This window comes from Lepidochelys olivacea, assembly GCF_965140295.1.
Source record: "Lepidochelys olivacea isolate rLepOli2 genome assembly, chromosome: 10".
In the NCBI taxonomy this organism is placed as follows: Eukaryota; Metazoa; Chordata; order Testudines; family Cheloniidae; genus Lepidochelys; species Lepidochelys olivacea.
Genome location: NC_140420.1, coordinates 30,886,785 through 30,901,457, shown reverse-complemented (window position 1 = coordinate 30,901,457; position 14,673 = coordinate 30,886,785). Strand labels below are relative to the sequence as shown.

The window sequence follows — 14,673 nt, the reverse complement described above, 5'->3', positions numbered from 1 at the left end:
ACCCAGGATGCTCTGTGACCCCCTCCGCCTTCCCACAAGTCTTAGCGGCAGAAGAGAAAGAGGTGCTCTGTGGGATAGCTGCCCAGAGTGCACCACTCTGAATAGTGCTGCAAGTGTGAACACGCTATTGCTTAGGCAGCTGTCAGTGTGAACACACAACAGCGGTTTCCCTTCTGCGCTCTCTGAGTGGTGCTGTAACTTTGCAAGTGTAGATATGCCCTTAAAAGAGAAAGCTAGAACTTTCAGATCTGGTGCTGGTAGGCTTGGGGGTGGTAAGCTAAGAAGCTGCTCCTTTTGTTCTTGGTTCCTTCTGCAGTCAGAGAAACAGGACTTTGCATATTCTTTTTAAATAAACAAGATTACAATAAAGAATATACCAGACTCCATCAATTTCTTCTTCCAACTGGAACATCCCCAGTGCCCCCACTTTGATTGACTGCTTGGGTCAAAAGAGCCAACACTAATTTTCCTCTCATATGTTTCACTGGACACCATCCCTCCACATTAAATCTGAGTGCCCTTCTCGCTAGTCTCTGATTGGCTGCTGGCTACACTGCTGACTTACCTGGTAGGGTGTCTTCCTGGGGAGAAGTGACAGGTCTTAGAACTGTGGCAGAAAGAGAGTGTAGCTTTTTTCCTCCTTCTTCAGCAGCTTCAGCGATATTTTTCTCTTTGGCCAGTTGTGCCTTCAGTAGTTTGTTAGCCTCATGGAAGGCCATCTCCACCCGAATATCATTTTCCTGTATTTCATAGAACAAACCTGAGAGGAGACAAAAAAATTGCACAATGAGGAGTTGTTGCAGCTATTTCCCTCTGTTCTGCTGGGTTCCATACTCCTGCTCTTACAGCACCAGAGCTAGCAATGGGGATCAGGACCAAAATAAGGAGCAAAACATAAGGTCTACAGAGTTTATCAAAAGTACATATTCAGTTGATCTCATACCTAAGAGAGTCCAGGACACGATGCTGGATGGCTCCAAGCAGGTGGCATCCTCAAAGAAGATTTCTGCCTCTTCATAGTGCTCCATCATGACAGCTATGATACCACACAGCAGCAAGCTAGAGACGGTGTCAAACAGGTTATCCATAAAGATCCACAACTGATTAAATCAGTGACATTAAACAGACCCCTCTCTCTGCCATCCCTCCTAGCCGGAACCAGCAGTACCTGTGCAGGTGACTTGGGTTCAGAGAAAGAGCTTCACGAAAACACTCCTGGGCTTTGATATTTTCCTCCATCAGGAGGCAGAATGCCCCATAATCTAGCCAGTGCTGGACAATCTGGCGGTCACGAGCCAGCCTCTAGGTATAAGATATAATTGCTACAGTTAGGATTCCTGGAGTTTTAGCTGATGAAGAAGAAGTTTAGAATGAGGGGTTCCAGTTTTATGCTAATTTCCCTTTCTGTACCTTCACCCCAACATTTGGTTGCCAACTGTCAGCTTTTATTTGCTATGAGCTAGAGTTTCTCCTAAGCAGGGATCATGACCAGTATCAATTTTCAGTCTACCCACTTTCAGTCTTTTTGCCTCCTTCACCTGGCAGTAAGGAGCAGAGACTTCTCCATCTTTAGCCAGTCTTGTTGCTTTTCCTTCTAGCTCCCTCTTGTTAGATGACATAATCTTCCAGTTCTCACTCTAGCTGCCTTTTGTGACAGCTCATCAGATCCTTTCTTTTCCCCTCCCCATCAGGATGAAAGCCCACAATGACATGGTCAGCCTCTGTTATGGTTCAGCCTGAGATAAACATTATCCTGACAACTCACAATGCTAAGTGCTAAGCCTACTGAGCAGCATCTTTCTTCCTTCACTGTGCCCAGCCTACAGTGGATTTACAGTAAGAAACTTGAGGTCTTCATTCATAGAATCATAGAATATCAGGATTGGAAGGGACCTCAGGAGGTCATCTAGTCCAACCCCCTGCTCAAAGCAGGGCCAATCCCCAATTTTTGCCCCAGATCCCTAAATGGCCCCCTCAAGGATTGAACTCACAACCCTGGGTTTAGCAGGCCAATGCTCAAACCACTGAGCTATTCCTCCCTCGTTGATTTCAGTTCCACTGTCATCCCTATAACACACTGTGTACCAAACAATATGCCTGGAGAGAAGGAAGGGAAGGGAGAAGCTCCCTTACCTCGTGATAGTAGACAGATGCCAGAGCATAGTCCTCATTGACTTCGGCTTCATGAGCAAAGAGTCGGAGCTGCTCACAGCTTGTGAAGGTGGGTGAGGCAACGTCAGTACTCTCTTGTGACAGTATCTGTTAAGAGACAAGGACACAGGAGATAAAATTAAGTCAAATCAGCACACAGAAGTTTGGCAAGGATGAACTAGGTCACTCTGTGGCATCACTGTACAAATCCAGTGTGATACAAAATGCAATACATTACAGGAGGGGCGACAAATTATAAATCATTCCGACTTTTGATGGCAAATGGGACTCACTCCTGCATCTCTCTCATCTGTACCTCACTATCAGGTATGTAAAATCATGTCGGACTTCAAGCTATCTTCACCACATAAGCTAGGTGTCTTCCTCATTATTTACACCTGTGGTCTAGTGGTATCAGAAGGTCACAATCTTAAAAACCGAAGAAACATCTAAGGACTTCCATATGGACCAAGAATATTGCAAGCTTCCTACTTTAGTAATTTGTGTAATGTCACCAGTGTGGGTCTTTGATACACAATGAAAGATCTGTATCATATATAGGAGTCTGCTAGCTGACATCTCCTCATCCACCCCTAAAATACATCAACCCAAAGACACCTCATACGCATACATACTCTATGGCTATGGGACTGAAGGGCCGAAATCCATATGCTGTTTATGTAAAAATCTGATATAGGCTGTGTCAGTTCTTTTTACAGGCCCAAAGTCCAGAGTTTGGTCAAGAGGCCAGAGGCCTAGCAAATAGTGGACAATATTAGCTAAGAGAGCAGAACAAATGAAAGACAACCATGCTTTTTGCTAAAATAAGCTTGGTCAGCAAAAGCCAGGTGGGAGCTGTAAATTGGTGGCTTTATCTAAAAGCTGCAAACAGACCAAAGGAATGAAAGAGGCCCTATGTCTGGATCTGTGTGTATACTCCTCTGCAAGGAGGTAACCATGCTCTCCCCACATACCAACCTTGAGTTTATGGAAAAGGTTCAAACATGTCAGTATGAGATATGGCATCCTCTTCCCCACCCCAGATACCAGTCCCTGCCTTAGAAGCACAAATGAGCAACTTGAAAGACAATTTCTATTACCATATACTTTTCAATGTTTCTTTGCTTTAACCCCTAGGTATGTACCTTTTGGACAATCAGAGGAGCTACTTCATTCCTATGGACCCCAAATCAGAATTCAACATATATATTATACTAACACACTCTATACATTGTTTAAAGGAAAACACCTGTGTACTAATTATGTGTCATGTGTTAACCTGAAACCATGGGGGGAGACATCATGTAATCTTTGACTATTGGCTACTGTGCTTATCTTGTCTTGCTGCTAGACCTATCCAGGGGTTTGGGACTGCCTACCCCGTCATTTCCCTCTGCCCATGGAAAATCCATATAATCCATTGTAATCAATTGTTTGGCAGTGTCTCTGAGCCTAATAAGCAAGGTGACACTCCGCCAGCGCTGTGCGTAATAAACCCACGTGCTTGATTCTACACGGTGTCCATATTTTGTTCCTTCAGGGACCATAGAAGTACCTAGATAATGTAGATTAAAAATGTCTCAGGGTCTGCATGTTAGGCTAATTGTAGTAATTGCATATTCAGGGCTTGATCCTGCCCCCACTGATTTCTAAGAAAGCCATGTCAGGGCTCAGCTCCATAGTGAAATAAATACATTCCAAGTCACACTTGACAATGTTCTTACTATGTGACTGGGTGTCTTCCTACCTGGTTTAGAGCAATGTGCATCTGATCCACCAGGTACACATACAGCTCACTCAGGAAAGCTTGTAGCTGCTCCAAGTTGTTGAATGCTGTTGTCCTCAAGTACTTCTCTCTCACAATCTTCACCACTGCATGCTGCAGAGAACATAAAACAACTACTTGACAATAGGGCCCCACCCTTCAACCTACCACTTTCCCCTGTGGCAGCAGCAGAGAGCCAAAAAACACCAAGTTCATTTAGCATGAACCCATAACACATATTTAATGAAAGAAGGCCATGTATAGCACTGATTAAGGGGATGCAGCTGAATTCCACTTTCAGCCTACCAGACTATGGTCCCTCTTGGACAGACCCAAGTCCACTGGTGGAGCAGTCCATGGTGGAGCATTGGATAAATACACATGGAGACTGAATTCTGCTCTTACCCCAAGAAAGGGCAGTTCCTCCAACAGCTGGGGTCAATTGGCAGAGCGGTACAAGCATAGGCCAGGACTAACTAAATCAAAGAAGTGAACTCTTTTTTTTATCTTAGTAGGATGGTTCAGGTCCAGAATTGTACACAGAGGATTACTGCATGTGGAAAGCTGATTATCCATTCCTTTCTTTAGCTCGAAACTAAACTAAACCTGCCTAGAAATGTGGTGCAAACACATGCCCTTTGTGAGTCCAGGCTTGGAGCTGTACCCCACTGACAGAAAAGATTCTCCTGACATGCAGCCAAAGTTTGGACAACTGCCTGCCCCATTAGAACAGAAACCTCAGAATTTATGCTCCTGCTGGAACAGGTACTGACTATTTGAAAGGGATTCCTCAGTTGCAGTAAGGTGGCACCTGTCATTTAAAGTTCCTATTGAAGTACAGAAGCTCTCTGCTGAAGAGAAAGAGTCAGGAAGGAAATGACAAGGCAATCAAAGAGATACAAATGGAGGATTTGCCTTCAGCTGTTCCTTAAAAGCAAAGTATTTTCCTGAGCTGTTGAGCTCATAGTTCAGTTGACATTTCTGTTCCTCCAGGGTGTGATGATCTATTACACCACCATCAACCATCTGCTTCCCAAACAGCTCATGGTACTCATCCAGGATGGCTCCAGCAATACTAGTGATCTGACTGTGGTAATCTTCCACGGCCTAGAAAACAGAGAAGCTGGAGCTGAAACAGGAATCCGGCCTTGGGATTCAGACTTTAAAGGTAACTTCTAGTACAAAGCTTGAAACTGACTTATGTTACAGAGACCACTCCTCCTGCTAAGTACGACTGACTCAGACTCAATTAACCTGTCGTATCCTTCCCATCAGTGATTGATAACTACTAAGGTGTCTGTGTATAAATAGAAGCTTTCTCCTTTATAATTAGATATTCCTCCTGTTTTATTTTTCCAGCATAATCTAGTATATCAGACATTATCATCTCTTCCATGGTAGTATAATAGGCTTTACATAAAATATATTTTGTTTGTCAGGACCACTTTAAAGTCATGGACTCTGCAGCATAGTCTGTAATCTCTAGCATATAAAAGGCAGAAGCTTCCAACTACTGCTGTTATCAAAACATATCATTCTGTCTACACCAGACACAATAGTACAAGTCGATTCAATAGCAGCACTTGGCATCAGTTATCTTACATCTTTCATTTCTAGGGCATACGTTCAAACTCAATCCTAGCTAACCGTGATCAAAAGTCATTTTTTCTGAAAGTTGTTTGGTGACCTATGGGAAATGAGTCAGTGGTCTCAGTCCAGTTTCCAGAAAACAAGTGGCCATATCTCACACAAAACCCTACAAAACTTGGACTCGTTGGCAATCTCAGAGAGGCCATGGATTGAGTGGGTTTAGTGAAACTGAACTCAGTTCTTGTTGGTAGAAGTGGGACCCTCCAGGTCTGAGCTGAGGCACACTGGTTTGTCGGAAAGGTGAAGCTGGCCCTGCCTCTCCCAGGCTGTGACTGTTCTGGGGATAAACAGAAGGTGTCAGTATCTAGAGCTGTCAATTTGACACCTTTCACCAGCATTAAATTCACTTAAAACCCAACTACTGCTGTTTCCTCCCTCTCTGATTTTCCATGAGTCTAGCTAACACAGATTAGGGGAGGAGCTCCTTAAAGGTGTGATGCAAGTACCATATACAAAATACATCCCTAAACGCTTTCTTCATTCTGTTTCTCCTCTAGAAAGGAACGTGTTCCCTGCAAATCTTAGGGCATGACTACACGTACAGTGCTGCTGCAGTAGCACATCTGGTGAAGACACTCTATGCCAACAGGAGAGAGCTCTCCCGTCAGCATAATAAAACCACCTCTGTGAACAGCCGAAGCTATGTCGGATAGCGCTGTGCACAAAAGCGCTTATGTCAGTGTAACCTATGTCACTCAGAGGGGTGGTTTATTCATTATGTTGACACAGGCTGTAGTATAGACATAGCCCTATTAGCTCATTCTACTACTGACTTCTTGGTAGTGTTGATCTGAAAACGAGGATCGTGGAGGGTTACTAGACACCTGTGGAGTGGAAAACAGTCACAGAAAGGACCTACCTTCTTAGCTCCTGCACTCCGGCGTGGTAGCTGAGGGCGTGGAGGAATCATCTCCTTAACTCTGTGTGAGAGAGAGCAGAAGGAAGCTATTCAATGTGCAGAAAGCAGCCCCAATCTGTCCTGGACCCAAGTATTTCTAGGGTTATTGGCCTGTTACAGTTATGGGGATAAGGCACAGAAACAATCAGATCATGGGAGAAATTATGAAGCCTCACAGGAAATGTCCAGACAGCAGCTGGAAGGGCAATTCCCAACTCAGCCAGACACACATGCACTTGAGCTATCATGCTAAAAGCAGTAGTGTGTCCGTGATGGCACGGGTGGTGGCTTGGGCTAATTGCCCAAGTACAATCCTGCCTGACCTCCTGGGTAAATTCTTGGACAGCTAGTCTGAGCTGCTGCCGTGCCATCACAGCCACATCGCTATTTTCAGTGTGCCAGCTCAAGTAGAATTGGAAATTACCCTGCCAGCTGCCGGGTAGACATACCATAGACCAAGAACAACTTGCTGCAGACAAAAATCTCTACATTCAGTGTGTGTGGCTCATGATGACTTCTTAGCTAACTAGTTCTTGTCTCACACCTCACTAAAGGCCCAAGGCCTGATTTTCATTTACCTTAAAGGGTGTAGAGGGGGCTTAGTATGAATGCGAATAAAGTCCCTAGGCTCTTTTCACAAATCTGACTGTCCTGTACTATCTAGTCTAGTGTCTAGTTCTTGGCCCTTTCTATTCCTGCAATGGGTTAACTGATCTCTAGCACCCACCTCTGTGCATTGCCATGGGCTGGTCTCTGAAAATGCTCAGCATCAGTACAAATATTCAAAGTACATCCCCTACCCCACTTACCTACCCACCTGCTGTCCTATGAAACCCCCACATGTCAGATCTTGTATGTTTGTCAATACCAGTCTCATGGAATCCATGACTACTGACAGGAATGAAAACTGTACAGCATTATCTACTTTATTATTAGAGAACATTGTGAAAATATTGTTAAGGGTCAATGATCAGGCAAATAAAGCTGGAAATACAAGTTTAGACTGATAGAGAATCTTTAACTCAGCCCACAGAAGCTGACTGTGGAACTCACAGTATTTTAAACATGAGTCCAGAAAGGATTCAGTATTGACATACACAGGAATAACATTTGCAATTAGATGAGCACGCTTCTGGGTGTAACCTGATTACCATCCAGGGCCAGAATAGATTCAGATTTCAAACCCAAAATCCAGATTCCCAGATCCCAAGGCCACTGTGGTCACCTAGTCTGACCTCCTGCCCAACATTCAGCATTATACAACTGGCTGCGCTTCCTCAGCCCAATTCCAATCTCTCTTACCCCAGTATAAATCAGGACCAATTACACCAAATTCAGCAAATTGCCCAGAAGTAGAACTGGTGTAAACAAAGTTACACTGAAGACTATTAAAAAGGGGTTTCAACTTCCTCTCATTCACCAGACATAGACCATTGCTACAGCATACCAGTTTATGTAGGCCAATGACCTACTTTGAATTGTGGCAATTCCTGTGTTGTTCCAGGGGCAGTGGGGCGTAGTGCCCCTGCAAAGGAATTATTGCATGGGCTCTGCCCCCATGTAACCTTGTGCATGGAGATGGGGGGACAAGGGGGCATGGGGTGGTGGAAGTGAGAGCGGTGGAAGCAACAGCGGGACCCAGAGGCCTGGAGAGTAGGTAGGAACTGCTGGGACCACCCTTCCCAGCCTGAAGTGGGCTGCCACCCCCTCAGCCAAGTCTAAGTGGCTCCTCTCACACCCTCTCCTATCTCTCTGCCCCCCGTGCTGTTCCCTTAGGTCTGTTGATTCAGTTGTGCAACGAGAGAGTTTGTGAGACTCTTCTTCCACACATGTTGGATTTTATCTGTTTTCAGTATTCTCTCTTTCCTATTCAATAAATTATACATTAAAAAGAACCATACGCGGCTGGGTGAAATGTGAATCTATCTTCCTGACTTCCAAGCCTACACCAGTTCCCTGTTCTTAATGAGCCTGATCCAAAGCCCAATGAAGTCAAGGCAATTCTTTCTGTTGATTTCAGTGGACTTTGGATCAGGCCCATTATTATTTACACAGCACCACAAGTGTGCGTGACATTTAACAGATACATTACAAAACAGTCCCTGGCCTGAGGAGCTTACAGTCAAACCACTGACTCCAATGTTACAGTCACGCCTTTACGTACCGGCTGGCGAGCTCCTCCGGCAATCGTTTTGGTACCAAGGCCTTGGCCAGCTCTATTTCTATCACCAGGAATGTCCCTGCATCTACATATTGCTGTGAAGACAGACATTGCTCTCTCAGTGTCACATTTTTCAGTGTCACTGCTGCCATGACTAAACCCTTAGCTCAATGTCAGATGTTTACCAAGGACCCTGCTGGAATCATAGAGTAACAGCTCGTTTTCTTATCTGCCCTCAAGATTTTATATCACAGCAAAATCCAGTTAGAGAAATGCACAGGTCTGGAGAAAATCTCCTCTGAGATTTAGTGTGTGCAACCAGTTTATTTATTTATTTATTGAGAAGGAAGCCAAAATATGAAAGCTATTGAAGAACCCTCCTAAATTCAGTCCCCGATATTTTTGACCCACTTGAACGATAATGTGTGCACAGATGTCACTGGAGAGATCTCACTGTGGTAGCTGCAAAAGAGATGAAAGTCCCCAGTCCTCAGCTCTCCTAGCAGAAGTCAATTATGTAGATGATGTTGGAATCTGGGCTATGGGAACTTACACAATGACAGTCTACAGATTCTTTCCATCTGTTTAAAGCATACACTTACCTGTCCTTCCAGGTTCTGACACACTGTTGCTTCAGTTTCTATAGCACTCTCTGACATCTGAGATTTTAGCGTAGTGGACATCTAGCAAGAGAAAGAAGGCCTATATTGTTCAGTATTCAAAGATCCTCACACTTCCCAAAATTAATCCAGTCCCTGTGACACCAAGAGAGCAGTAAAACAGAGGTTTATTACCTGCTTACCATGCTACAGTTTTGAAAGCCATAAATATTAAATAGCCATGCCATTCTCAATGTTAGATTTGGTTCATGCATCATGTATTAGGAAATTCAGAGTGATGACGATTTTTCATTCAGGAAGAAGGAATACTAGCTGGCCCCCTGCCTCCCTTCTGTCCTATAACATGCAACGTTTCCAAGTTTCTGAGCTCCGCAAACCTGCTTTCTCTTATACAAACTGACGCAGCATCTAATATGTGGGACGCTTTGTGATATCATAGAATCATAGAATATCAGGGTTGGAAGGGACCTCAGGTCATCTAGTCCAACCCCCTGCTCAAAGCAGGACCAATCCCCAACTAAATCAAATTTTTTTGTTTGGGGTTTTTTTTATTTGTTAGTCAAACATTGTGTTTATAGATGGACAAGCAAGAGACCCCAAATGGACATTTTTGACAACAAACACTGTATTTGTGGCCTGAGATGAAAGAGAAATTTGCTTTAACTTCATTGCCCAGCGGTGGAGACAACAGCCTGCAAGACAAGTGTCCCTGCGATATGCTAGGCTCAATACATGAAAAAAAATTCATATTCTTTACATATTTTGAGATTTTAGTTCTCTGAAGACTAGCACAAGAGCATACAAAATGCCTGCAGAGACCTAGAGGATGGCTTATGTCAGGGTGTCCCCCTCCCACCTTGACCTCTTTACTCAGTGGTCTACTGTGCCAGATAGCCTAGATTCAGCAGCACCCAGCACAGCAGACCATACAGTTTGCAGCATCTTTTTAATGGGAAAAACCATTAAACTGACTTTACACAATGTGCTACCAAATGCACAAAAATGATTACCCTGTAACAGTCATCATAGGGTTTACTTTTAGCACAGAATATAAAAACAATGAACAAAGATGTGATTTAAAAGTGGTAATATTTTGCCGCAGATTTATCTGCTGCATACACTGGAAATGACAAATCATCTTGAATCTAATAATTCTCAAATGTGTAGTGCTCAAGATTAATGTATTACTGATTATTACTGATACCATATTATAAAATTGCAAGGAATCTGACCAGATATGCAATGTAAGGTATCTGTGAAAATACTATAATTTGCCAAGTAGATAATCTTGTTTATATGTTTGCATCACCTTTGTATGGTGAGTTATAGATATGTAGGGTATATCTGTTATTTCCAAACTTGTGCTGTGTATCTGGGTAACACCCCCAGACAGATTGGCATCAGCCCTGCCCAGCTTGTTCAATGGCCCATCAAGGGTCATCAGCTATACAACTGACTCATTGAAAGAAGGCAAGGGATACACCTTATGAGATAGCAAGGCATGTAGGGGCACGCCGGTAGACAGAAAACTCTGAGGCTTTTCCATGCCATGTGCTGTGAAGCTTGTGTTTGGGACACAAAAAGTACAAGCCACATGGCAAAAGAATATAAAAGGCAGCTGCATCTTCTCCATTTTGTCTTCATTCCTGCTTCTTACCCTCGAGTAACTTTTCTACAAATGAAGCTCTGAACAAAGGACTGAATGACCCATCCAGCTGTGGATGTGTTCCAGAGGGACTTTCAAGCCAGCAATCTCATCAATATTGCTAAGAACCTGATATATGGACTTTGAAGTCTCTGTATGTATCTGAGTGCTTTACCATTTAACAACTCTCTTCTTGTTCTTTTTTTTTTCTTTATGACAAACTTTTAGTTTTAGACACTAAAGGATTGGCTGGCAGCGTAGTATTTCGGTTAAGAACCAAACCTATACTGACCTGGTAACGTGGCTGACCCTTTGGGGTCAGAAGAACATTTTATATCGTGAGTGGAGTTTTTTAAATAACTTCTCACTATACTGGACTTAGGTGCTGATTGGGAGCCAGAGAACTGGAATGCACTAAAGGGGCTGTGTGATTTCTTTTTTAGCTTCTTGATAACCAGTGTCGGGGGATCAGAAGTACAGTTTGTGACTGGTTGATGAGCTTAACTTCAGTGTTTGGGTGTATTTGCTCTCCCTTTTGCAGCTTGCCCTGACCTTGGCATTTTCAGTGAGGTCTGAACTTACACTTACCTTTCTTAGAACATCCTTCTCTTTGGTCATTTTATCCTCTTTCTGGTTCCTATTGGGAATAGCTTTTGAATGAGGGGAGCTGGCTGCTGCGATCACTGGCCCTAATTTGTTCAGATTGGCTTGATGCCCAAGATCACGTAAAATGCTGAATAGACACTTAGTCTGAAAAAGAAGGAAATTATAAAATTGAGGCAAAAAAAGAAATGCAGATTGATGGACTGGACATCACCTTTCTTGCCTCAACCCTTCACATGCTAGAGCACAGCAATGAATCATTAAATTATCACTAAACATTTTTCAGAGGTTGCCTTTTCAAATAACACTTTATCTCTGCATAGGAGGGTTACATCACGTGCAGTTTAGCACCTATTTAAAAGCTATGGTTAGTGCAATAACTTAGGTTGGTTTGAATTAGCTACATCATCTGGACAACAGCTCTCATCAAGCATAAGGTCCAGCCCATGGCATTAAGGAGACCAGGAAATGAGAATGTGAGAGACAGAGAGAGCATGTGTTGTTTTATTTGCAAGTTACAATGTATTTTTATAATTGTGACCCGGGGAGGAGTACCATATGGGAAAGAAGACATCACCAAAGCACTGCTGGGATATTGTGGAGAGCAGAGACTAAAGGAAAGCTGTCTGCCTGGACCTGCTTTTCAATAATACATCTCCTAGAAGGACAAAGTTTGTGTGACTCACACAGGAAAGGGCTGGTGTTTTCATCCAGGTCCAGCTACTAGACTGCACCTGGGATATTTATGATCCTCAGTCAACAGTTAAGGTGAACGAGGGGACCAGTAAAACCAAATTACTTTCCTGTGTGTGTGCGTCTCTCCTGCTTTGGGACAAAGATGGAAACAAGTTCAACATTCTATTATTACTGTGGGAAACATGAATGTTAATATTTGCCTAAATAACATGGTTGGGGTGAAGGGGAGAAGAGAAACTAAAACAGAAAAAACTGTATGAATTACAACCTCAATGTGGTCCTTTTATTTAAATTAAAACCTTTTGAGCATCCCTATTGGTAACTACACTGATCCAGTAACCACTAAATTTTCCTAGGGAGGACCTGCCTCACTAGGAAGTGGTGGGAAAACACCTACCATAAGGGGGAAGGAGGATTTTTACAACACTGATTAGCTGCTGCCAGAGAAAGGAGCGCAGAAAAGTCATGTCCTAAGGGTCCCTTCAATCCCCAAAACCCATTGCTCAGGATGTCTGCCTCATACTATGGCTTAGGAAATAAATCTGCTCTTTTAGGAAACTGCTCCAATAAGCTTGTCTTATTACTTCTCCCTGGAGCACTTGGAAATCCAGTGAAGTCTCAGAGCCAGCTTTATTGTAAAGGCAAACCTAAAGTACCATTCTGATAGCCCTGACTGCTCCCAAACATGTGACGCATGAACATAGATGGACGAGGAGATTGTACTGCAGTGTACAGTACAAGCCCATTCTCACCTTCCCAAACACCTCACTGTCTTGATATGCAAATACACGGAAAGCTCCTCGTATGCGCTTCACACCAGGGTACAGCAAAGGCACCATGTTGACGTATGCCACGCCATGGAAGAAAATCTGTCCATCATCATCTCCCTGGAAAGGCAAACAAGACCAGGCATGAGTTAGCTAAATGACTTATCAGGACTGTTCTTTGCAAGGTTTTTAGGCCATCACTGCAGGCTTCTGCGTACTGCACCAATTCCTAATAAAATAAAGTTATATCAATGGTGTCCTGTCTATGAAGTTTCCCCAGCTGGCATAAAGCTATGTCAGCTTGAAAGAATATGCTGTAGTCCTTCCATACCCAATATTATTCCAATCTCTGCAGGTCAAGGACACATTTTCTTAGTGAAGCCAAGTGCTCTGTTCCTGGTGGGCTGTACCGTGGCACTCAAAAATATAAGCCTCTAAAGGCACTCACCATCTGATTAGGAAACAGAATGTCTTGCTAGAGTTATGAGGAGCTTAGTGTCCTGTATGGGGCAAGGAGAACATAGTCATTGCTGCAAAATCATATGGCCAGTTTAGGATCCTGAACATCTGAGAGGTGCTCAAGGAACATCTTGGCCAAAGGAAAGATCAGCTAATCACTTTCCCAAGCAGTTACTTTCTCAAGTAATCCCTCTTCAGTTGCCATGGTACTAAAAAAAGAAAAGGAGGACGTCTGCATTCTTGTCAACTGCTGGAAATGGCCCATCTTGATTATCACTACAAAAGGTTACGTCCCCCTCCCCACCCCCCAGCCCCGCTCTCCTGCTGGTAAAATAGCTCATCTTACCTGATCACTCTCGTTACAGTGTGTATGGTAACACCCATTGTTTCATGTTCTCTATGTATATAAATCTCCCCACTGTATTTTCCAGTGAATGCATCTGATGAAGTGAGCTGTAGCTCATGAAAGCTTATGCTCAATTAAATTTGTTAGTCTCTAAGGTGCCACAAGTACTCCTTTTCTTTTTGTGGATACAGACTAACACGGCTGCTACTCTGAAACCTGTCACTAAAGAGCACTAACAAGATAGTTCTGTGTTGTAACTTGAAACCTTGCTATTTGTTTGACAGCTCTGTAAGGCTTATTACTCCATTACCAAAGCCTCTAGCTCTCCCTAACTCACCTCTGCCATTTGGAAACTGTTCTTAGCTTAGCAGAACCTCTGATGGAAAATAGCACCAAAATACAATCATACGCACATACACAAACCTCTAGGCATATTTACCTTGTCTAATTTGCTAGATTTCCCTTTGGTGGAAGTAACCATAGGGACCCTGGTAATCTCCACTGGCCAGTACCGGCATTCTGCAATGCGCTTCTGTAAGCTGCCACACCAAATGAGACAATTGAGACATAGAAAAACAGTCCAGAGATTAGCTTGTGCCACTTAGGGAAAGTGAGGCTACACATTTACAGTAAGCTCTATGGAAAGAAAAACTGGTAGAATACTTTTCTTTAAAAAAAAAAATCTACCAATGCCCCCAGTGAAATGTTCTATACTAACTTTCAGTTTTTATTAGCAGGGACAGCTGCATGAAAACAGGAATGTTATTCCTTAAGAGTTCATCAGCTCTTATGGCTCATTCTCCATCGTAAATCGCAGTGCTTTGGCTGTGCTATCACAGCATTCAGCTGTAAAAATCACAAAGAATAGAATCACAGGATAGAATCGCAGAAATGTAGGGCTGGAAGGGACCT

The 14,673-nt window shown here is 43.3% G+C and overlaps 1 protein-coding gene across 4 annotated transcripts in view; it reads right to left on the bottom strand.

Moving 5' to 3' along the window:
• The window catches only part of CFAP70 (cilia and flagella associated protein 70), a 40,490-nt gene that overhangs the window by 13,505 nt on the left and 12,312 nt on the right, over positions 1–14,673 (bottom strand). For all 4 annotated transcript variants that reach the window (XM_084642279.1, XM_084642278.1, XM_084642280.1 and 1 more), the window contains 12 exons: positions 14,201–14,300; positions 12,942–13,076; positions 11,479–11,640; positions 9,228–9,308; positions 8,629–8,720; positions 6,426–6,486; positions 4,832–5,023; positions 3,899–4,030; positions 2,134–2,259; positions 1,169–1,302; positions 944–1,059; positions 566–760 (listed from right to left, as the gene is read on the bottom strand). In XM_084642279.1, coding sequence (XP_084498405.1) covers positions 566–760; positions 944–1,059; positions 1,169–1,302; positions 2,134–2,259; positions 3,899–4,030; positions 4,832–5,023; positions 6,426–6,486; positions 8,629–8,720; positions 9,228–9,308; positions 11,479–11,640; positions 12,942–13,076; positions 14,201–14,300 — 1,526 coding nt within the window. The remainder of the gene's footprint in view (positions 1–565; positions 761–943; positions 1,060–1,168; positions 1,303–2,133; positions 2,260–3,898; positions 4,031–4,831; positions 5,024–6,425; positions 6,487–8,628; positions 8,721–9,227; positions 9,309–11,478; positions 11,641–12,941; positions 13,077–14,200; positions 14,301–14,673) is intronic.